We start from the raw sequence: 24,977 nt of genomic DNA on the forward strand, positions 1-24,977 counted from the left end.
CAAATGTCAGGAGGCTTCCCTGCAGAATGTGCGCTGCTGTCTATAGTAGCTTGCATGCTGTATGTGTGTGTCCTGCTACTGCAAGTATTTGGAGAAATGATCTGTATCTCTACATACTGCATATGGAATATGTATGGAGAGAAGAAATGTCTCTTCTATTTACTTTCTCATGCGCCCCCATGTGTACTCTCATACAGTACATTATTTCTTTCACATTCTCATCCATACATGCGCTCTCTCTCCTATTAATGCTCGTTCTTACATTCTCACTCTCTCTCATACATGCGCTCTTGCATGCATTCTCACTATTACATGCTGTAAATGTGCATGCGATCACACACACACACACACACACACACATATATATATATATATATATATATATATATATATATATATATATATATATATATATATATATATATAATTTTTTATAAATCCTCTTTCCCACTCACTCTTACATACATACCATTTACTTACTCTCTGCTCTTACTTTCTCCAGTTCATGCTTTCTTGCACTCGCTCTGCCCATCTGTATTATATTTTTGTTATATCTATAAGCAGGAAGCAGAATTCGATATCTGTGGCAGCTTTCTTTATTCGAACATTCCTTTATCATTTCCAGACACCTTCACAACAACAAGATCAAAACCCTCGCACCGCACTGCTTTGATGGGCTGGACAGTCTGGAGGCGCTGTAAGTACCTGCTCTTCTGCAGTACTCATCCATCGGCTTAGTCTTTTCCCGGGATTAAGAGACTGATGGCATGAAGGCCGCGCGGCTGCGTATTATCAGGACATATTTCTTTCATTATAGATCTGTTACTTGAGGGCATGAGGCTCCAGGGATGGGTTTCAACACATTTACTTTACCATTCTCTTTGTACTGTGGGGGGAGAAAGACATTTCTTGGAAAATGCAAGAGAAGCCATCGTCGCCATCGGTTTAGTTAGCGAGGCATGAGATGCACAGACTTCCAGTTTTCTAGACTGTTTCTGGAAGAAAGCAGTCCTATTTTTCTAATTCTGGACAGGGGTTGTGCCAAGAATGGAAGGTATCCCCTAGCACTGACTGCTGAGACCCCCATCCATCCCAAGAAGAGGAGGTCCCCTGTTCCAGTCCTGGTTTGTCGCTCTATTCATTCTTTATGGGACTGCCAGAAATAGCCAAGCACTGTTCTCCATCTCCAGCAGTCCCATAGATGATGAAAGAAGCAGCAGGGCGCATGCTCAGTGGGAACGTAGGACCACCGTCGTCGTCCCCCCCCCTTTAAGGTTGCACTGATCCTTGCAGCCTGATGGCTCAGTGGTTAGCACTGTTGTTCTGTGTCCGAATCTGACCAAAGGGAAAACGTCACCGTCATATCACAATTATTGCTGCAAAGCTGCAGTTTTGCTATGATTTGGTGAAATGCATTGCAAAAAAAAATTATTGGACAAAACCCCAGATAAGGCCCACTCACCCAATCACTGGCCATACCAGTGACCCATATCGGCCACTGATTGACTGGGTAGGCTTTAAATGGGGGTTGAGATGGAACCAGGAAGTGGAGAGCAGCACGGACTGAACCAGCTTCATATCAGCCATACCCCCCCCCCCCCCCCCAAAAAAAAAAAATTCTATGAAATTAGCCTAGTGTGCACATCTGTGAGATGTCAATGGTGTCACTTCTCGGTATAAGGTCTCTTGCACACGACCGTATGCCCTCCGAGATATATGGTCCGTGAGCGGGCCATATGTCCCGGAGTAGCATTGATCGTGCACATGGGAGTACACCGCATCATAGATTACACACACATTGTAATCTATGATGCTGTGTGCTCCCGTGCGCATGATCAATGCAGCTCTGGGACATATGGCCCGCTCATGGACCATGACTAGGGTATTGGTTAGACTGCTCGTGTCTTACTAACCCCTTACCCCTCTTACCCCCCTTTTTACGAAGAGCCAGACCCAAAAATCGGATTAATTCGGCCACAGCAGCCGTTTTATTACATAAATAACATAACAGAACATGAATAAATTAACATTAACCCCCAATAGACCGAGTAAATGACGAGGGAGGTCCTAGAAGCCCAAATAAGATAAACCACCAAAACCAACTGGCAACTCCCTCTTACCCCCAGCCGATGAACGCCAGCTCGGAGGCACCAGCTGATGGGCGCCTAATCCTCGATTCCTGTTAACCGATGAGAGTCCAGCCCCACCCGTGGGGGCCCTCCCATTCTCCACTTGCACCATATCCACCAACTTCTAGGACCTCCCACCGCCACGACTGCCGCGACAATTCCACCCATCTCTATGCCCCATCCATCCATCTGGTCCCTCGTCCATTATCCTCAGTTTTTTATATATATATATATTTATATTTATATTACACTGTCCCCCTGATACCCTGTAATATAGGGTGGAAGTTGGCTAACTGCCCAAACAAAATGGCACCTAAACCCCTCCTCACTCCCACTTTTAAATACCTCTCACCCCACCTCTTAGTTACCCCGGCAACACCCTCCACCTCCCGGCTACTGGGCTATTAACCCTTTAAATGCCTGACTCCTTGCCAACCAAACCAGCGTCATGCTGGCCTCCCCTAAGCTCCGCTCCAGTCCGGCCTCACTTATATCTCGGAGGGCATACGGTCGTGTGCAAGAGGCCTAACTCTGTAGAATATACTGAGATATATATATATATATATATATATATATATATATATATATATATATATATATAATTATTACAGTGGGAAACTAATCCTGCATTTTTGCCATGAAGCCCTTGCATACCCCATCAACATATGTCTGCTGTAATTCCGCTGTATAAGATGTGTTGCAAGTCAAGCTGAAATCCATTTGTTCCTCTTGACTTGTTAAACATAAGCATATCTATATTTGTTTCCTTCCCCTTATCCTGTGCCGCTTCGATTACGGTTATCGCCTCACACGGAAGCCGGGTGGGATGTATGAACATATATATATATATATATATGGGAAAAAAAACTCTTTGTCAGTCCGTGTGACCGCAGTGATGCGGCTTCTAATTCAACCCAGGCAGACAGTCCCACAAAGGAGGAAGGTCTGAAAGAGACAATTAAGAATAAAAGTTATGCTTAAGCCAAACCGGTCCGGGAGATAGGATCAGTAAACGCTGCGGTGCCAGTCACTACTTCTGATCACAGATTACACTGCAGATGGCGTCCTTCGTCTTGAAGAATTTTTCACTGCGTGCATTAAGGTTTGATTTTACGTTAATGAGGATGGAGCATATTTCCACTCCTGCATATTGCAAGTTTATAAGAGGCCAAACATTTAGGGTGTGTCCTAAGGATGAGCGAATTTTCTTAAAGTTTTTGTCCTAATCGGAAAAGAAATTTAATTTAGGTAGAATTTATTTAATCCCGAAACAAATGAAAGAGAAATTTTGGTGTGATTGCCCCTCATCAGAGCTTTAAAACCTGCCTTGGCTTGACGAGAGGCCTTGGACAGGATCCAGGGGGTGCTATTTCTCCTTATGGAGAGTACCTTAATTTATTTTATCGGGGAATGTAGTCTGCACGGAAATCAGCAAGAAAATTAACACCTGTGTGTTTTTTGGCTGATTTTTCCGTTATATGTGAAGGCATCATTAGATTTCCCTTTCTTTTTTTCCAGAAACCCAGAGGAGTGTTGCTTGGCCTATAGGACTCCTCACACCTACCGGGCACTGTCCATAAGGAGAAATAGTATCCCCTGGTTCCTGACCAAGGCCTCTCGCCTAACTAAAAGTTCTTACTGCACTAATGAGGGCCAATCGCCCCAAAATTTTTCTCTTGCTCTCAAAAAATTATACTGAAACGAACCTGAAGAAATTCAGATTCTACCAAATCAGATTTTATTTTTTATTTTTTCAAAAATTGTTTTCGGTTGAAAAAACCCACGGGTCTAACTAATTGATTTGCTCATCTCTAGTTTGTCCCATATCTCCTGTTAAGGTCACCTTAGGGGCGTCTCTAGCCCTGAATCCCTTCAGAGTTATAGTGGGCAGACTCTATCAGCAACACACTGGGCAGACTTAATTTTTAGAAGGGTCATCAGTAACAGATCAGCAGGGGTACAAGTCCTGACATCTGCCGACCAGCTATTTGCAGGAGCTTTGCCACCGGAAGGACATGGCTCTGTCAGCTGTGAAGTGGTCATGCCTGGTTACTGCAGTCCACAATGGACACGGTCACATGCAACGCTGCAGCCCCCAAGCGGTGGTGTCTGCCATCTCTCCCAACTCCCCCGTACACATACAGGATCGGCTCGACCAGGTGTGTGTGTTTTCTGTGGGGAGAGAGGAGAAAGCTGCCACTGCTGCTTCTCTCCTTGGAGAATAGAGTGATTGAGCATTGAGCGCCAGAAGCTCCTCATACTCATTCAGTTGTTGACTTCCCCACTAAGGGGAACCGCGGGTTCTGCTACCAGTCCATCCGTTACCTGTGGTTTTCCATAGAACTACAGGTTATCTTACGGCATCAGCGGAACTGGATAAACCGAACATGTATGTGTATGGGGGAACCAGGAGAGGGAGGTGTCAGATCATTCAGCTGACAACTACTGAATGTGTATGGCCAGCTTAAAGGGGGTGTTCTGGTTGTAGCAATGTATTCCGTATCCACATGGTAGGGGATAAAGATTAGATCCGCTGAGGTCCTACCTCTACCAACAGTTGAACAACAAAGCCAGCTCTGCTGCATCTGCACCCATACGGCTTTCTTCAGTCTCGTGGTGGCCATCTCCGCCTGTCGTTCTTTCCTTGCCTTACTACACAGCATGCATGAAGCTGCTGGTCTGAACTGAGCTGACCCCTGGCCATTGTTCTGCTGGATCAGATATAAACTGCACACTGAAGGAAGTAATTAAAGATGGAAAGACAAATACTGTGGTGTAACCAGGGGATCAAGGATACCACTGATTGTGTGTACACGCCAGCCGTTCCACCGTGTTTTAGGCGGATGTGTTTAAATATAATGTGCCTTTTTGTTTCTCTACTCAGTCAGTGTACAGTATGTGGGCACATTGTCTAATGTATTGAAATAGTTTGTTTTATATATATATATATATATATATATATAATGTAGGAATGTGTTGGCATAGAATGACATTGCTTAAATCGTATTGTTTTGCATTTGTGACAGCGCAATTCACAGCACCGTATGGATCTATGATGGTGTGAGTTCAGGTCAATTAAAGGGATTGTACAGTGCAAACCTATCCTCGGGACAAGTCCTCAATATCAGATCGGCAGGGGTCCGACTTCCGGAACGTTTGCCGATCAGCTATTTGAAGGGGTAGCGGCTCTCATGTCAGTGGTAATTTTTTTTGCTCTTTCATTTGCGGCACCAGCGCAGTGTAATTACAACTGCTCATCCCATACCCCCAATACTCCTATACACTATTAGGACCCATATATCTACTAGAGGGGTTCCCTATTTTTTACTTCCCTCTTAGGTCTCATGCACATAACTGATAAAAGTGCGAGAGGCCGTATGGAGTCCCTGGGCCTTGATATTGTGGAGCTGTACGGTTCCATATTACAGTATTCTCTCATAGAGGAATACCCCTTTAATACAGCATATGATGCCATTTTTACATATAGAATGCAACAGAAAAGAAAAGTAGGGATTGGGCAGTACACTAAAGGGCATCTGTCAGCAGTTTTGTACCTATGACACAGACTGACCTGTTACATGTGCGCTTGGCAGCTGAAGGCATCTGTGTTGGTCCCATGTTCCTATGTGCCCGCATCGCTGAGAAGTTTTAATATATGCAAATGAGCCTCTAGGAGCAATGGGGGCGTTGCCATTACACCTAGAGGCTCTGCCTTCAGTACTTTGACAGGATCAGGCAGTGTAACCATCATGGCGCCCCTTTCAATCAAACTTGAGAGGGTGCACCAGCTCTCCATACAATATGAATACATGCTCGGTTTGGCTGTGCATGTATGTTTTTAATGGGGAGAGAGGAGAAGGCTGCTGCCTTATCTCCTGGGAGCAGAAAAGTATCCCGCTCAAAAAGGAAATTTGCCCGATCCCCCCCCCCCCCCGCCCCCGTCACCTTCTGTCATAGGAGAGTTGGGAGCTTCCCATATACAAATGGGCATGCGAATCATGACCCCTCCAAATATTTGATTATTTTGACTCTGATCACATCTGCGCATATTAATGTACCTGTGCTCGATGGGCCCCTGTCACTTAGCGGTGTCATCCGTCATCTTGGCAGCAAGAAGAGCGCTGCATGCGGCAGGCTTTGTGCGGACGGATCCTCCGCTCACAGATGTGAACACAGCCTTGTCAGCTTCCATTATCTTAGGACATCTAGATTTGTGATTGTGGAATAGCGTATAGATTAACTGGTATGTGTTGTATATTAATTATACTATTTTTTCCTTTTTTTTCCTTTTTGTTATTTCAGTGACCTGAATTATAATAACCTCGTGGCGTTCCCGGATGTCATAAAGTCCCTGAGTAATTTAAAGGAGCTGTAAGTACTTGTCTATGGGATGAGCTGTTCCAGTTCAGGCTCCAGACTTGACAGTAGTTTGCCCGCTGACTCCCCTTTATCACAGCGTCCTGTAAATGTCAGGCTCCCCGGTGACGGGTGCCCTTTTTGGATTTTGCACTTGGCTAATCGTTATTTTTTTCTTGTTTTCAGAGGCTTCCACAGCAATTCCATTACTACAATTCCTGATGGAGCGTTTGAGAAAAACCCTCTACTGAAAAGCATGTGAGTGGCTGCGGTGCGGGCGTGAGCTGCCTCTTGTACAGATTACGCGCCATGCCACGAGGCTTTCTGGGTTAATATTTACATAGGGTTTCGTAAGCAGGTTAAGCAACCAGTTCATGAGTGCCGTATCACACATGACGAGCTTAGATACAAAGTCCCTGGAAATAATTAAGACACGCCTATCCAGTATATTTTTAGTGAAGCAGATTAATACGTGGTTAACCTCCTCCAGATCCGGCCCGGCCTCTAACCTATTGGAGAGTTGCCAGCAAATTTCGAGTTACATTTATTAGTCCATACAACCTCTTTGGTCACTTGTGCGATAAGTGGTACCACTAGGTCTGGCAGCTGCTTATCTTCCCCCTTTTGTCAGAGAAAGTAGCTGTAGGCCAAAGCCATTTATTATGTGCCTGGGAAGCTTTAAGGGATTATCCTGTAAATTATATTGAAGACCTATCCCCTGGACAGGTCATCAGTATCAAATCGGCGGAGGCTGACATCCGGGACTCCCACAGATCAGCTGTTAGAAGAGGCAGACGCTCCCGTGAGTGCCCCCGCCTCTTCCTAGGCCATGTGAGGTTACCGTACATCAGTGACATGGCCTAGTTGCAGCTCAGCCCCATCAAAGTCAATAGGGCAGAGGTGCAATACCAAGCACAACCACTATACAATGTATGGCGCTGTGCTTGGAAAGCTGCCAGGAGCCGGCTGCGCTCAGCAGAGCTCCGGTGAGCATGAGGTCGGGACTCAGATCCCCCATCAATGTCCTAATAATGAACTGTCCAGAGGATAGGTCATCGTTATTATCAGTTCCTGGATAACTCCTTTAAAGGGGCTGTTCAGGGTTAGAAAAACATTGCACACCTGTCCACAAGTTGTGTGCGGTATTGCAGCTCAACCCTGTTCACTTTAATGTAGCTGATCCACAACAACCAACACAACCCATGGACAGAGGTGGCACTGTTTTTTTTTGTTTTTTTTTGGAAGAAAGCAGCCATGCTTTGCTGATTCTGGGCTGGGTCTGGTTACTGTAGCGCTGTTCCCATCCAAGTGTATAGGAACAGGGCTGCAGTAACCAGGCATGGCCACTACATGGTGGATGGAGCTGTTTAGTTCCAGTGCCGGAGTTTGTGAATACAGCTGATGGACAGCGGCTTCTGGGAGTAGGACCCCACTTAGGCTACTTTCACACCTGCGTTAGGTGCGGATCCGTCTGGTATCTGCACAGACGGATCCGCACCTATAATGCAAACGCTTAGATCCGTTCAGAACGGATCCGTTTGCATTACCATTTTTATTTTATTTTTTTGTTCATGATAATCCGTTTTGACAAAGCGGAGGACAAACGGTGCCAAACTGATGCATTCTGAGCGGATCCGCATCCACTCAGAATGCATTAGGGCTGGACGGATCCGTTCGGGGCCGCTTGTGACTTGAGCCCCTTCAAACGGAGCTCCGAACGCTAGTGTGAAAGTAGCCTAATCTGATATTTGAGATATCCTACAGAATGGATGATCAGTAAGTTAGTTCTGGAGAATCCCCTTTAAACTGCAGGATGTGTTTGTGAGCTTTGGTTGATTCATTCTAGGATGTTCTTTAACTGGCAGGTGCTGATTTTTATTATCTACGTGGTGTCTTGTGCTACGACAATGTGTAGTCGACTATCTATTCGCATCTATCTGCGGCTCTTCAGATGTAGAGAAACGGCAACTATCGGCATACTCATATCATGCTGGGAATTGCAGTCTCAATGGCTTAAAGGGACAGTTGTGTTTTTTTTTTTTTTTTTACAAAGTTTTATTTCCGCAGTACTATACTATTGAAATAAAATATTGTCCTACATAGACATATTGTCCATCTACTGTGAGGGAAACGCGTTATCTATCTGTTAGTAAAATAGTTGATTAGTAGAATTAGGATAACAGTATTGTGTCTCGAGATGCAGAAGTGCAGTGGACTTATCAGTGTAATTGGAAAGCTCGGAGTCACTCATTGCCCTTCCCCCTCTGGTCGCAGTGGACGTCTACTTGAGTGAGACTTTTGCAAGACTGTACAAGTCCATACAGAGGAAGTTAAAGAGCCAGGACAGGAAGTAGAATACATGGCGTGACTTCAAAAAAATTATATTCAGCAAAACATGCACCTGTTTTTTGTTTACAAAAAATTACATAGTACATTCACACAGAGGCTGTTAAAGGGGTTCTGCACTTTGTTTAAACTGATGATCTATCCTCTGGATAGATCACCCGCATCTGATCAGCGGGGGTCCGACACCCGGAACCCCCGCCAATTGGCTGTTTGAGAAGGCAGCGGCGCTCCAGAAGCGCCGCCGCCTTCTCACTGTTTACCGCCGGCCCGGTGACGTCACGACTAGTATCAACTGGCCTGTGCGCGGCGAAGCTCCATGCCTTCTCAAACAGCTGATCGTCGGTCTGCCGATCAGATGCTGATGATCTATCCAGAGGATAGATCATCAGTTTAAACAAAGTGCAGAACCCCTTTAATATGTGATTTAAAAAAAAAAAACATTGTGTTAAGATCCACAAGTTGCAGATCACCATTCTGTTCTTAAATGTATTATATTTTTTTTTTTAGACAACTTTACGATAATCCTTTGTCTTTCGTTGGGAATTCAGCTTTCCAGAACTTATCAGACCTCCGCTTCTTGTAAGTACTCGTCTTTACTTTTACTAGGATGTGCGAAGTGATTATCATTTTAGAGGGGACAGATCTAATACCTGTCACATCGGAGCGTGTGCTCTGTGTCCGCTCCAGGCAATCCTTTGTCAGCCAGTCCCAATATTGTATCCTATAATTGAACAGAATGTCGCAGCGGATGACACTGAGGGGTATCGGAAGCTGCCACCGGGAAGGATTGGGCCCCCATATTGGTTTGGGAAAAAGGATGGGTAAAATTCTGAGACGGTCCATATGTCTCGCATGTACCCACGCCAAATTTTTATCAGTGTTACCAGCAGGACAAAATGTACCAGCCATGATACCTAAACAGTAAAAATATAGAAAATTCCCAATTTAAGACAGTTGATGTAATAGAAACAGATGTAGGTGTAACCATGAGGCTGTGGCTGATGGACCTTTTCTTTCCACAAGGGTAATCCGAGGGGCGTCTGACATCCAGTGGTTTCCAAACCTGACGGGAACGGTCAATCTTGAAAGCCTGTGAGTATTTATTTTATTTATTATATTTTTTTTTTCTTCTGCAGGTTCCTCTTCTCCAGTTACAGCCAAAGCTGCATTCAAATTTGTGCAAGTTGTCACTGGGAACCCATCAGCCAGCAGACTGGCCCCCGCAGTTTAGCTGCGCAAATTGTAGTGGTTTACATCCAGCTAATGTTGGAGTGAGAGGGACTGGTTCAAACCTCCATTGTACCACAGCAGAGACACGACGTGCAAATAGCTGGAGTAATTTGCACAAAAATAAGGAAATTGAAGGGGACAGCATATTAAATAAAAAAAATTTAAAAAAACTGCCGTCGATTAGATAAAGTAACTAGCATCATAGCTAATGGCGCTGAGCTGCAATACCAGGCACATACTATGGATGAGAGTGGCGCTGTTTCCTTTGTAATCCTTGACTATTCCTTTAAATAAAGCTACTTGCTGAAAAGTCAGAGAGATGTATTATTCCCAGCAGGTTTTTAAGCTGGCCATAAACATTAGATAATAGTGGTCGCACTTCAAGGGGACCTTACCGTCTCTATATGGTGGTGTCCCAATATTTCTCTGACAGATTTAGTGGAAGGCGGGGGGATCTGGCTTTTGAACTTCCAAATTGTCCCCTATCCTTTTTGTTCTCAGGAGAGATGGGCCTCCAATACCGGTGTCTGGTGGTGGCTTACTGCCCTCTCCCCAGTCAGGGCATATGCACACTCGGATGGGCCAAGCATGCATGTTTATTGAAAGGGTCAGGAGAGATAGCGGTCTGTCAAACGACCATGCGGCTGACTAATGCCTGAAGTATACGGCCAGCTTTAGATGTGACTGCAGTGTGAGGATATTTCGGTGTCCTCTCCTGACATGTCTGTTTTAGTAATAACAATTCTGGCTCTGTTGTGCCATCCCTCTATTGTTCCTGCTACAAGTTATGAATGAATTGCCAGCAGTTTGCGCTTACGGTCCAGATGAGTGTTACCAGTTTAGGGGCGTTTCACTGCACAGTCTGACACTGGCAGCACCAATTAGTGTCATACTATGTAGGTACACCCCCCCCAGCTGGTTATCGCCCCTCTGTACTCGTACTGCAAACTGCTAGTAAATAATTCAGAACTTCTAGCAGGAATAACAAAGGAATGGCACAACGTAGAGTCATTAGAATAGATGCTCCAGAACGGTTACTACATGGGGAATGTCAGGAGAGGTGTGTAGTGGGTAGACCAGGGATCAGCAGCCTCCGGCACTCCAGCTTTTGTGAAACTACAACTCCCAGCATGCTCTATTCACTTCTATGGGAATTTTCAGAACAGCCGAGCAAGTGTGCATGCTGGGCATTGTAGTTTCACTGGCGTAGACCGTTCTGTGAACCTTTACAATGACTACAAGCAGTTTGGTGCGATGTTCTGCGACCTTATCAGCATCTGCCGGGACCTCTACATTTATCCTGCCTTATCTTATCTCTACATCTCCTTTCCATGCACTTCTCTTCTGTGTTGTACAGGACCTTGACCGGCACCAAGATAAGAAGCATCCCACTGAACCTGTGCCAGGAGCAGAAGATGCTTCGATCTCTGTGAGTCCATGGCCAGTCTGCTAGTATTAGCCTTCACTTTATGTGCTTTCATCTTGATTTAGATGCATTTCTTTTTTTCTCTCCAGGGACCTCTCTTACAACGAGATTACATCACTGACCGGACTGAAGGGCTGCGGCTTGCTGGAAGAAGTGTAAGGAGCAGTGGCTGCAGCCATTTCTATTACCTAGTGCAACTATTATTCTATGTATTACTGGGGATCATCCTAAAGGGGTTGGCCCGTCTGGGACATTGATAGGATATGCCACCTCTGGGACCCGCTCCTCTCTCCAGAATGTGGCCTCTAAAATGAACCGAGAGCAACCGGACACTGACCGCCACCCTCCATTCACCTCTATGGGAGTTCTGAAAATGGGCAAGCGCCGATTTGGCCATTTCCAGCAATCCCATTGTGGTGAATGGACAAGTAGCCCTGCCCGCGGGGTGCATTCTCCATTCATCGCTACGGGACATCCAAAAACAGCAGAGGGTGCTCACTTGGCTATTTTTGGAACTTCCATAGCCGTGAATGGAGAGCACGTCACACATGCATGGCCACCTGTCCACTTGCCGCTATTGGATCTCCCCATAGTGGTGAATGAAGGGTGGCTGCTCCTGAGCGGGGAGCTCTCCTTCACTTCAGGGGCCCCATTCTGGAGATAGGTGCAGGTCTTAGATGGGAATGCTCCTTTAATAGAAAGCAGACACCTCTGAGCTTTTACAGGAGCATCCTCTATTAAACCTGTGTGTCTTTCGCTTAGGTTATAGCAACCTTTTAATATTCACTTGGATTTTTTGACTTTTACAGTTCCCTGCAGCACAATCAAATCACAGAGGTTCAAAACGAGTCTTTACAAGGCCTGACCTCCCTCCGCATCCTGTAAGTACCTTTTCCTTTAAACCCTATTAAGGGTCCATTCACGCGTCCATATGTGTTTTTGCGGATCCACAAAACACTGACACCGGCAATGTGCGTTCCGCATTTTGCAGACCGCACATTGCCGGCACTCTCATAGAAAATGCCTTTTCTTGTCCACAATTGCGGAGAAGAATGGAACATGTTCTATTTTTTTGGCGGATCCGCAAACGCGGATGCGGACAGCACATTCCGGCCCCATTGAAAATGAATGGGTCCGCACCTGTTCCGCAAAATTGCAAAACGGGTGCAGACCCATTTTGCGGACGTGTGAATGGATCCTAAAGGGGCTCTTAACCTGGAACATTTTGTTCTTGTAAACAACCATTCAAGATAGGCTGGATGTCACATCTCAGATGTTATTATAAATCCTTTTATGTAGTGGATTTGCCTTTTGGATTTCATTGTTTGCTGGAGCTAGCTGAGCCCTGTACTTGGCAGTCCCATAGACGGTGAATGGAGTGGTGGTCACACGTGTGCATTATGGCTCCAGTCACACTTGGGGACCCATGTTCTTGTCATGGTTCCGGACAACAAAAGGCATTTCTATCATAGTGCCGGCCATGTGCGGTCCGCAAAATGCGGAACGCACATGGCCAGTGTCTGTGTTTTGCGGACCGCAGAACAGTTGCGGATGTGTGAATGGACCCTTAGAGTAAGGTCAGGCAGCAACGGCCATCAATCTAGTATGTAGGGGATTGTTCTGGCTCTGCTACCCAACAGGTACAATGCTTGTCTTTCCTGAAGATGAGCAATCGGTAAAAAAATCCCTGAAAGCCCCTGTAAGGCCCCGTGCACGCGACTGTATTTTTGGTACGCATGCGATCCGCATTTTTGCAAATCGGAGGTGGACCCATTTTATTTCAATGAGGCTGCAAAAATGAAGACGGCACACCACTTGCTGTCCACATCCATATGTCTGTGCCGCTGTCCTATTCTTGTACATTTCTATAGATAGGTGGGGAAAAAATGGCAGCATGCTCACGGCCGGTATCCATGATTGCGGTTTGCAGACCCCAAGACGTATAAGGTCGTGTGCCATGAGGCCTTAACGTCATGGTTCACCTTTATCGATCGTTTAACATGCCCAATAATTTATTCCCCTCTCCCCTTTGAGAACATGGGGCTTGTCCCCACGCACTCCACACTGTTCAGTAAGCCGGTGAGAATGGCTATTCCCAGTTGTTAATTTCTGACAAGTCCCCTTTAAGAGTTTCACCCAATGCTGTCTTCCCAGCAACATTATAGACAGTGAATGTCCGTTGGTCAGTTCCTATGCCTATAAGGGATCTGATCCCATTCTTTGCCTTAGAGGGGTATGCCCATATCAGCCTTTTCATGGTGAAGATCGGAATATACGTCGTATGCAGTGGACAGAGATTTCGTTGTGAAACCAGCTAAGCGATTTGTGCTATACGGTTTCCCCCACAGAAGTGAATGGGAGTTAGGAATACGTTGTTGCACAGTGAGCTACACTGTTTCCATAGCTCTCATTCACTTCTGTAGCTTTACAGCTGTTTCTGTAACTGTGGCCCCTGCATACGGCAGATATCAGCCATGAATGGAATACCCCCTTAATATATAACCCCCATACAGAATACTAGTAGGGCTTTCTACACTAAAGGAGTTGTCTGGCCTTGGAGCAGACAAACCCTCTGATCCGAGCCTGACCCCCTGATCATTAAAAACGGAAGGTTCACCTGTCCGCAGTCCCACTGCTGCTCCATACCCAGCTGCTTCCCGACCCCATAGGACCTGGAAGCGGCTGGGTACCGTTACCGCTTCGGCTAATGACTGCACGCACAGATATGATGTACTGTTCAACCCTCTGTCTGCTGAAGTCTGATAGCGGTGACCGGACCGAGACTCTTCCTGATCCTGAATGGAGCAGCAGTGGGACTGAGGACAGGCGAGTCTTCCTTTTTTTACTTTCAGGGGCACAGATCCAGACCAGAGGGCTTTAGGCTCCAATACCGGACAACCCCTTTAAAGCATAAGATGATTCGGTAGTGCAGTGCTAGGAAAGTTCACCATGATGGCATAAAGTAATGAACATGAATCAATCAGATGCAGAAAATCCACTAATAATGGCATCTTCTCTATTGCAGGGACCTCAGCAGAAACTCCATCAGCAGGATCCACAGTGACGCCTTCAGCACTCTGACCTCAATATCCAAACTGTAAGTGACCAGCTGCAGACTATCCCTCCCATCATCCTGCAAAACCGTGAAGCAAACACCTTCTCCCCCTTCCCTCCTTTTTTTAAATTACCATATACAGTAATCTGTCTTTGTATGCTAAGAGGATTTACCTCCTGAAAGTATTTAATAAGATCATAGACCCCCGGGGTAATCGCCCGAAATCAGCGCAATTTAATGTCGAAATAACAAATGTGCTTTGAAAAGGGCATTTTTCATCAGATTAAGACAGAGAAATGTCGAGTGCAGAAGTGACCGTGGTAATAACTGAGTATTATACTCCCTGGTTAACGAAATGAGAAATCGGAGCGCTGGTGACCAGAGCGACAGAGCCGCGCAGGGACGTCACCCTGATTATGATGGAATGGGATTTGATACTTTTTATTTTTTTTGTATCTTTTCTGATTGTTTCTAATTGATGTTTTTAGGGACCTGAGTTTTAATCAGTTGTCGTCGTTTCCAACCGGAGGACTGCACGGCTTAACTCAACTGAAACTCACAGGAAATCCGACCTTTAGAGATTCACTGTTGGCTAAAGACTTTCAAAAGCTGCAGTAAGTGACCTTGAGTATTCTTGTGGTGGCACTGGATACATTCACACATCATTTGGTCATGCCTTTGGTCATTCACACATAGTATAAGTAGAACTTGGTGCTCCTTTGGCATGATGCCGAGATGTCCGTATCTACAAGCTTGTAGAGCACAACTCCATTGAAGGGAAATTTCAGCAGATAACATTTATGCCCTTTACAGTAGATGGATCATAACTGTAAGGGTGCAGCCACACGGTCAGGTTTCTGCATGCAGTTTTGGAAGCCCAAATCAGTAGTGGTTCCTAAAAGGGGAGAAAGTATAAAGGACGGATACGACCTCTCCGCTTTTTTTGAATTCACTCCTGGTTTTGGCTTCTAAAACTTCATGCAGAAACCTGACCGTGTGGCTGTACCCTTAGATCGGCGGTGGTCCCACCTCCTGTTCTTCCACACGTGTATGTCCCCGCTGTCTCTTCCATTGAGAATTGAGTGGCAGCGCACCCATCCGACTGCCTCTCCATATAAACTCCCCTCCTAGGATCACTGGAATCCACATACTAGTGGTCAGTCCGATTCCCCAGATCTAACAGAAAAAGGGTCTAAACAAGACCCCCTCCCCCTTCCTGCCAGTGTCCTCTCTCAGACCTTTGAATTGTCCATTTCTTATGAAAATGCATAAATACATTTTATAAAAATATGAAATTCAGGGAGGGAGGCCTATTTAACTGAGTATAATTACAGCTTATTACTTGGCCTAGCTTTACATGCACGATGACACAAAGGCGTTAAATTTTCCCCTCTTCATCCTTTAGGTCGGTGTCTGTTCCATACGCCTATCAGTGCTGTGCGTTTTCGGCTTGTGACTCTTACACAACCTCCACTGCGGAAGATGATGGATCAAAGTACCAGAAGCTTCTGATGGATCATGAAAAAGGTATCCCCCTTAATCACATATCGGGGAGTGAAATTTGGAAAAGAAATTAAAGGGGTTGTTCTCACCTCAAACATTGGTGGCATATCACTAGGATAAGCCACCAATGTCAGGTAGGTGTACCTCTGAGACCCGTGCACCACTCATGCGTGGCTGCCCTCCATTCATTTCTATAGGAGTGATATGCCACCAATGTTTGAGGCGAGACAACCCCTTTAATGGCAGAACTATTGAAAGGAGAAAAACCGAATACATCTAACCTGCATCTATCAAGTCACTCATAAGTTGCAGGAATATTCTGGATTAATGGCCTATTCTTAAAGCGGTTGTCCGCTTTATTCTATTGATGACCTATCCTCAGGATAGGTCATCAATATCAGATCGACGGGGGTCTGCCTACCAGCACCCCTGCCAATCTGCTGTTTGAAGAGAAGGCAACTCTCATACAAGAGCTTCCTTCTCTATTTTCCTGCTCGCCCCAGCAATTGCAGTGGTGAGCAGTGCAAGTATGGCGTCCCCATTCACTTCTATAGGGTGGCTCTGTAGTATTCACTTGAACAGAAGGCGTCATCCCAAAGAATTGAATGGGGACACCATACTTGTAATTAGACTGCTTACCACTGCAATTGCTACGGCGAGCAGGTAAACAGAGCAGAGAAGGCAGAGTTGCCTTCTCTTTAAACAGCAGATCGGCAGGGGTGTCTGGAGCGGCAATCTGATATTGAGGACCTATCATGAGGATAGGTCATCAATAGTAAAAAGCGGACAACCCTTTTAAGCCATCTGTGTTGTGAAGCTGGAAAGGCTTGGTATAGGCCATCAGTATCGAATCGATGGGGGCCTGACTCTCTGCACCCTCCATTGATCAGATGTTTGAAGTGGTCATGGTTTATCCCCTTCAATATTTTCAAGTTCTCTGTCTACATCATACTGGCCGTGCTGCGTAGTTACAGCTTCACCCCATTAAAGTAAATGGTACCAAACTGTAACCACCTTGCACCACCGCTAGTATGTAGATGACGTATAGGAAAACGCTGAATAGACTGCAGCAATCCTACAAGCATGGCAAACCCTTCAAACAGCTGATCGACAGGGGTTCCACGAGTCGGACCCCCCCACCATTCTAATATTGATACCTGGACTACTCCTTTAACAGGTTAGGCCCTCAATACACGATTGGTGAGGGCACAACGCTCCGGAACCTGCCAAACATTAAAATAATGGCGCAGCAGGACTCCAGCGAGAGCCACCTGCCCTTCATTGTTTCTTGGGCACTGCACCATACCATACAGGAGTGTGGATGTGCCTGGTAGTGCAGCTCAGTCCCATTTACTTCAGTGAGACAGAGCCGCAGTACCAAGCACAGCGATCTATACAGACGAGCCCCCGAAGGGACGCAGTTATAAAGATAGGCCAAACCACTTTTACGGCAGTAAGTAGCATCACACAGCCGGATCCTGGCTGTGTGCATACCGCAATTTTTTTTTTTCAAACTGCTCTAGAAATGCCCAATCCTTGTACGCAAAATGGACAGGAATAGGACATGTTCTATCTTTTTGCGGGGCCGAGGAACGGATGTGGATAACACACTGTGTGCTGTCCTCATCTTTTGCAGCCTCATTGAAATAAATGGGTCCACTTCTGATCCACAAAAAATGCAGCCCAGACATACAGCCATGTGCATGAGCCCTAAAACTATTGTATCTTCTCACATAGGAGCCATTGAAGACTACGTATCTGAGGAAGTAAAAGACCATGTGCAAACTGTTGTTCATTGCAACCCACCTACAGGTAAGTGTGCTTCAGATTTCCTTATGGTAGTGTGCATTAGTTTTGTATGTCACAAGAGTTTCACTTGTGTTTTAGACTGGTCAATAAAATCCCCCTTCAAGGGGAGAATAATTGGCTTATGTGGATTTGGTCTGGGTGTTATCCATTGCTTCTTGACATATCATCAAGTCCATCATCCGATCAGGCCAAAGAGTTGAGCAAAGATCTGGTCCACTTGGTCTTAGATATTTTTTGATAATTAAAGGGGCTTTCTATTAATTTTGGTATTGATCAATATCTGATCGGTGAGCACTGTGGCCTCTTCCTAGGCCATGTGACGTCACATGGCCTAGGTGCAGCTCAGTCCCATTCAAGTGAATGGGACTGAGCTGTGATGCCAAGCACAGCTGCTCTCCAGTGGACGGCGCTTTGCTGTTGCTGCTATCAACAGCTGATCGGCGGGGTTGCCGGGAGTCGGACCCCCCACCGATGTCATATTGATGACCTATCCTGAGGATAGGTCCTCAATATGTAAATCCTAGAAAACCCCTTTAAGCCTAGGATGACTAGAATAGAATAGCTTGTCCAGCTATAGTTGTTATAGTCAGTGGTTTCATTCCCCTTCCATTAGATATCACTCAACTAACTCTGTGGTCCCTTTTTTCTTTCAGGCGCTTTTAAACCCTGTGAGTTTCTGCTTGGCAGCTGGATGATTCGACTCACCGTATGGTTCATCTTCTTGCTAGCTGTCATCTTCAACAGCATTGTCATCATGACTATGTTTGCTTCCTGTTCCACCATGTCCTCCTCCAAGCTCTTAGTAGGTGTCATTGCCGTCTCCAATCTTTTCATGGGCATATATACAGGAATTTTGACCGTATTGGACACGGCCTCTTGGGGACAGTTTGCGGAGTTTGGCATCTGGTGGGAAACTGGCAGCGGATGTAAAGTGGCTGGCTTCCTGGCAATTTTCTCTTCGGAGAGTGCCATTTTCTTCTTGACCTTGGCAGCCATTGAACGGAGCTTGTCTGCAAAGGATATAATTAAGAAGGAGAAGAGCCAACATTTAAAGAAATTTCAAATAGCTTCAGTCATTGCTCTGTTCCTTGCAATAGGAGCAGGATGTTTGCCTTTGTTTCACGTTGGGGAATTTTCTTCCTCTCCTCTGTGCTTGCCTTTCCCAACTGGAGAGACGCCATCTTTAGGCTTTACAGTAACGTTGGTTCTCCTAAACTCCTTGGCGTTTTTGGTGATGGTTATAACCTATACAAGACTATACTGCACTTTGGAGAAAGAAGACCTCTCTGAGAACGCAGAGTCCAGTATGATCAAACATGTCGCCTGGCTCATCTTCACCAACTGCATCTTCTTCTGCCCCGTGGCCTTCTTCTCCTTTGCACCACTCATCACTGCAATATCCATAACCCCTGAAATCATGAAATCTGTAACACTGATATTTTTCCCATTGCCAGCCTGCCTCAACCCGGTGCTGTATGTGTTCTTCAACCCCAAGTTTAAGGAAGACTGGAAGCTACTAAGGTGGCATATCGCCAAGAGACGTGGCTCGGTCGCAGTCGCCACCAACGCCCAAAGAGGATGCGTGACTCAGGATTTTTACTATGACTTTGGAATGTATTCTCACCTACAAGGCAACTACGCGGTGTGCGATTACTGCGAGTCGGTGCTCCTAAAAAATCCTCCGCCTTGTAAACACTTGATAAAGTCTCAGAGTTGTCCAACGTTGGCCGTCGTGCCCTGCCACCGGTCCGAGAATTACTGGTCAGACATTGGAACTCAGTCTGCCCACTCGGACTGCGCAGACGAAGAAGACTCATTTGTGTCTGATAGCTCCGACCAGGTCCAGGCTTGCGGTCGAGCCTGCTTCTACCAGAGTCGCGGTTTTCCGTTGGTTCGTTACGCCTATAATATACCAAGGATGAAAGACTGAGCAGACTATGGACCTATTCGTTGGGAATATAGCAGTGGTCGAAGAGCACAAACCATTAACGACCTAACATCAAAGGGAGCACTTTTATAAGCCTGTCACTTATAAAGAAGGGAAGCGGACAAAGGACGTCAGGACTCTTGAACAAGCCCTTTGTTGTCTAAGGGGCCATGTTTCTTGCGCTGCAAGCAGTTACATGCCTCTGCAGGAGACAGGAGTCTAAAGACTGACTGTTTGGACTACAAATAATTTGTAAACCAAAATTTTGCCTGCAATCGTTCTGTTTTGTCTGTCTTCGAATCTACGTAACGTGTTGATGTGTTTTTTTTCATGTTTTTTTTTTTTTTTTCCCTACAGTATAATGTCTTTGTATGTTAGCTCGGCGGCGGCATATTGAACCGCCATGTAGTGCAGTGCTGATATTGAGGGAATGTCATTGTATGAAGACAGTTGTTAGTAGCATGTAGGTGTAGTAGCTCAGGAGGGATACAATCCCAGTCTGCGATACTATGATCTTAAGCGTCTTTCCTATGTCTGTATGGAACGCTACACGAGGTCTATCACAGCTAGTGGGGCCATGCCGCCATCTACACATGCTGGCACCGGAGTGGTAGATCGACATCTATCAGAGGTGTGCTCCAGCGGTCCTATAGGTAATCATAGACCAAAAATAAAAGGAAGTACAGTATTATCTAATCTATTAACGTTTTCAAGGGCTAGAAATCTGCTAGGAACAGTAATGGGTTTTCTAGCGATACAGAATAGGGCTGGTAGTCCGCCAAGCACAACTTGGGTAGATATGTAACCAAATTGCTTTTTGGGGGGATCCGCAATATTGTTATACGCATACAGCCGGTGCATATTGCAAACAGTACATGACGTGAAACACAAACTATTACTTGTGCCTTATTGAGTACTACTTAAAGGGGTTGTCCAAGAATGAAAACTTATCACCTATTCGAAGGCTTGGTGATTAGTGCCGGGGGGGGTCTTACCACTGGGACCTTAATCAATCACAACAGTCGGAAGATAGGAGGTCCTGTATCCCCTCTTTTGAATTGTTTGGCGGCCAAGTAAACGCACTGCCACTCCTATTAGACAGCCAAAGTGCTTGCCTATCTTTGGCAGTCACATAGACTAGACCTGAGTACCATGCTCATGCTTCCCCTTCGGTCAAGTGGAGGACATGGGACCCTCTCTAATCAGTGGGGTCCCAGCAGGCGGAACTCTACCAAACAGACCCTTATGCACTATCCAGTTGTCCTTTTAAGGATGAGCCTTCTAAGAGCCATCCAAAGGGTCCTGATTGGGCACCCACGTAATAGTGGTCAGATTGGCCAAAAATCCATCTGCCCTTACCATAGTTATCAACGTATCTGATAATGACCCGGTTGCTTTCTCTTGAGGGCTTTTCATGGCAAAACAGTCTACCATAGAAGGCCTAGGTGCTTCGTGGTAGAAATTCAGTCTGCCATGGAAATTCACAAAACATGGTGCGGAAGAGTGAAAATGATGTGAAATGGTGCCAATATATATATTTTATGGAAAGAAGTCTCCATAAAATTTCACACTGATCATTATAGCATCTGTGGGGTTGTACAAGGAGGAAAATGGGTCTGCTTTTTTTTTTTTTTTTTCCCCTTCCCCTCCCAGAAATGGCACCGCTGCTGTCCATGGGCGGTGTATTGCAACTCATGCAAGTAAATGCCGTACCAAAATACAGCACAATGACAGGTGCTGTTTTGGGGGTGTAAATTGACTTAAAAGAAGTCAGACACCATCAGTGGTGTCCATAGAGGGTGCCTGGTTGCATCGGGTGACAATCATCAGACGTCTCTGAACTCCTCCGAGGTGGAGCTTCAATTAACAGTCACACAATGTGTCTGTGCACACTGCCGAATTGTATGTAAACTCTGCATAGAACGGACCAGAAATCTATGGCGCACACCCTCTTTTCCAGCACACTGGCTTCCAGCAGTCTGAACAGTGAAGTACAATTTGCTTCCAATCCAACGTGTGCCGCTGGGAACTGCGGCACTGGCACAGATGGCATTTTAAGGCTCCATTCACACGTCCGTGGTGTGTTGCGGATCCGCAACACACCCGCCTGGCACCCCTATAGAAATGCCTATTCTTGTCCGCATGCTGCGGACAAGAATAGGACATGTTCTATCTTTTGCGGACCTGAAGATCGGGGCCGCGCTCCACAAATGCGGATGCATGACAGCTCACTGTGTGCTGTCCGCATCCCTTCCGTCCCCATAGAAAATGAATGGGTCCGCACCCGTTCCGCAAAATTGCAGAACGGATGCGGACCCATTTGCGGACGTGTGAATGGAGCCTAAAAGGTGAAGTGTTTTTTTTTTTTTTTTCCCCCTACCCACTGCTGCTGCCATCTGTTATTTTAATTATGCCGACAACCACTTTAACGGGGTTGTCCCATTGCAACAACTCATTCCTTATGCACAGGGGGTTAGTGTCTGACTGGTGCAGATTAGATTGCTGGGGGCTGTTTGTCTGTGCAACACATGGACAGACCTGGTCCTCCAGAGATGCTCTTTGTAGCCAGTCTCTGCATTGGTTAAATAGAAGGTGGTCCTCGTCAGGGGACCACTTTGATTTAATCAGAATGCCCTAATAACATGTGAAAATATGACAACTAAATTCACAAATTAAATTTTGAGCACTTACACTTTTTCAGCCAAACAATTCAATCCTTTTGAATGAATTCCATATTTTTTTTTGCTTCAGTCTGTAATAAATGATGAATATTCTGATTTTATTTTAATTTTTTTTTATAGTCCTTAGGGGATTTTTTATTTTATTTATTTTTTGGCTCCATTACCTTTTACGTTGCAAAATTCTCGTATCGTGCTGTTCTTCTTAATTCCTTAGAGCCGTTGATTTGTGAGTAATCAGAAGCGCCGTTTTCATATCCCCGATTCCTTGCCACGATCCCCCTACCTTTTTTATTTTAGAGACATTCCGATCTAAACCGTGAAGCTAGATGGTTTTACAAATTAAGCTGTATATAGTGAGCATATTTTTTTATCTTTCTATTATAAATTATTTGATAGAGCACAAGGTTGGGATGTATAGCTTCAGTTTATTTTGTCAATTAAAGCTACCTCCTCGAAACTCTAATGGCTGCCAGTAGCAGAATGAATCAGTCTATAAACTTTCTCTTGCCTTGTAAATCCGCTCTTTTGTACATAGCTGCTGTAATAAAGTTGCTGTATATTAATCATGGGAGGGGTTTTACGCTGTACATTGTAATTTTGTTTTTATATGAAAAGCTTTTAACAAGTAAAGAATTATTTCCATTTGGTGTGTTTTGTTGGGTGAGGCACGATCATTTAGATGTTTTCTGCATAGCAAATCTTTCATTGAATCATGGAAAAATCTGGCCAACAGTGGTCTTCTGCGAATATGCCATAGAGGGATTGTCCAACTTTTTTATTTTTTATTTGCGCCCCAGCCAGGAATACCCGTGTTGAAATCCGCACTTGCCTGCTCCCCTCTGCTCCGTTCCAGCTCCCTGCCTCTCTCTTCACTGGTCTGGTCCTTGTTTGTCAAGTTCTGCAAGGGGGTCCCATGCCCCACCGCAGCCAATGGCTGACCTCAGTGGTGACGTGCCTCTAACGGGGATGAGACCCCCAGCAGTGACTTGCCACTTGGGGGTATGTCAGAACTGAAGCCAAACATTGACTGTAGCGGCACATGTGAACACCTCCGTGCGGATGTTTGCAGGACAGGGGCTGGAAGAGCCGTGTAGGAAGCTAGGGGGAGGCTAAGTATTCCAGGCTATGCAAATAAATAAGTAAATAAAATAAAAAAAAGCTGGACTGCCCTTTTAAAGGGGGGGTTGTGGCCAGACCCGTGGTGGTGGTGATTATATTTGCCTCATTCCTGCCACTGTGTTCCAGCTCTGCAAGTCACTGGTCTCCCCTCGTGAAAGTCTGCTTTGATGCGGGGTGTGTGACTGCTGCAGTCAATCGGTGGCCGCAGCAGTGAAGTGTCACCCTTTCGGCAAGTCATTTGTTGTAATGGTCATGTGCCCCGTGTCAAACCAGATGTTGATGCGGGGATACCCAGATCCTGCAGAGGCAGCAGGGCAGCAATTGAGTCAGAATCCCTGTAGCGGGGATCAGGCAAGTATGATCACCCCCATGGGTCTGCTGCTTAAAGACACGTTACCACTGAGGTCAATCATTGGTTGCAGCAGCGCATTTGCCGCTGATTGCAATTCTGATTTTTCTAAGCATGCTTAAAGGCAACTGGTGGTCATGTTCTGACATATAAAACCGAATGTACCTTGTTTCCCTTGATGGTTCCCAACGATCGATCCATAATCTTCTTTTATCGCACTATAAACCTTTCCCTCCTTTTTATGCTAATTAACATAAGAGTCATATCTTACATGTTTGACCAGAGAAGAGTCATATTTTCTCAGAGTCAAGCACCTCCTCTCCGGCTAAGAAACGCCCCTATAGATAAAATCTCGCACATGCGCAAATTTCATTTCCGGCAGAACATTCCAGCCCGTAGTGGCGTGAGGGGGAGGGGACATACACTGAACTATCTGATTGGTCTAACAAAGAAAGGGCAAGTGTGCGATTTCGGATTACAAGCAGTGAGGTCAGAAATTGGCTGTCAATTAAAGTTTAGGGGGAGGGAAATAGGCTAGGATGGTGTGAGGGGAAGGAATTATTTATGCGAATGAGCCTAACGGCAGGAAAGCTTTATAGGGCGATAAAATAGGACCGGTTAGTCCTGAGAAGATTATGGATCGATCACTGGGAGCTATCAGGGTAATCAAGCATTAAGGTACATTTGGTTTTATACACTGCCTGTCCAAAAAAAAAAAATATTATTCTCAATGGGGTTAGGGTCTGGACTCTGTGGTGGCCAATCATGTGTGAAAATGATGTCTCGTGCTCCCTGAACCACTCTTTCACAATTTGAGCCCGATGAATCCTGGCATTATCATCTTGGAATATGCCCGTGTCATCAGGGAAGAAAGGATCCATTGATGGAATAACCTGGTCATTCAGTATGTTCAGGTAGTCGCTGACCTCATTCTTGGAGCCCATACTGTTGCTGAACCTAGACCTGACCAACTGCAGCAACCCCAGATCATAGCACTGCCCTGACAGGCTTGTACAGTAGGCACTAGGCATGATGGGTGCATCACTT

The 24,977-nt window shown here is 45.6% G+C and overlaps 1 protein-coding gene across 1 annotated transcript in view; it reads left to right on the forward strand.

Moving 5' to 3' along the window:
- Positions 1 to 21,898, forward strand: part of LGR4 (leucine rich repeat containing G protein-coupled receptor 4) — an 86,698-nt gene extending 64,800 nt beyond the window's left edge. Inside the window, exons 6-18 of the mRNA XM_040409446.1 lie at positions 626 to 697; positions 6,432 to 6,500; positions 6,672 to 6,743; positions 9,339 to 9,410; positions 9,855 to 9,923; positions 11,419 to 11,490; positions 11,577 to 11,642; positions 12,297 to 12,368; positions 14,513 to 14,584; positions 15,031 to 15,156; positions 15,948 to 16,069; positions 17,783 to 17,857; positions 18,508 to 21,898. Of these exons, the coding sequence (XP_040265380.1) occupies positions 626 to 697; positions 6,432 to 6,500; positions 6,672 to 6,743; positions 9,339 to 9,410; positions 9,855 to 9,923; positions 11,419 to 11,490; positions 11,577 to 11,642; positions 12,297 to 12,368; positions 14,513 to 14,584; positions 15,031 to 15,156; positions 15,948 to 16,069; positions 17,783 to 17,857; positions 18,508 to 19,784 (2,236 nt within the window). The 3' untranslated portion in view covers positions 19,785 to 21,898. The remainder of the gene's footprint in view (positions 1 to 625; positions 698 to 6,431; positions 6,501 to 6,671; positions 6,744 to 9,338; positions 9,411 to 9,854; positions 9,924 to 11,418; positions 11,491 to 11,576; positions 11,643 to 12,296; positions 12,369 to 14,512; positions 14,585 to 15,030; positions 15,157 to 15,947; positions 16,070 to 17,782; positions 17,858 to 18,507) is intronic.
- The last annotated feature ends 3,079 nt before the right edge of the window (positions 21,899 to 24,977 follow it).

This window comes from Bufo bufo, chromosome 10 (assembly GCF_905171765.1).
Source record: "Bufo bufo chromosome 10, aBufBuf1.1, whole genome shotgun sequence".
In the NCBI taxonomy this organism is placed as follows: Eukaryota; Metazoa; Chordata; class Amphibia; order Anura; family Bufonidae; genus Bufo; species Bufo bufo.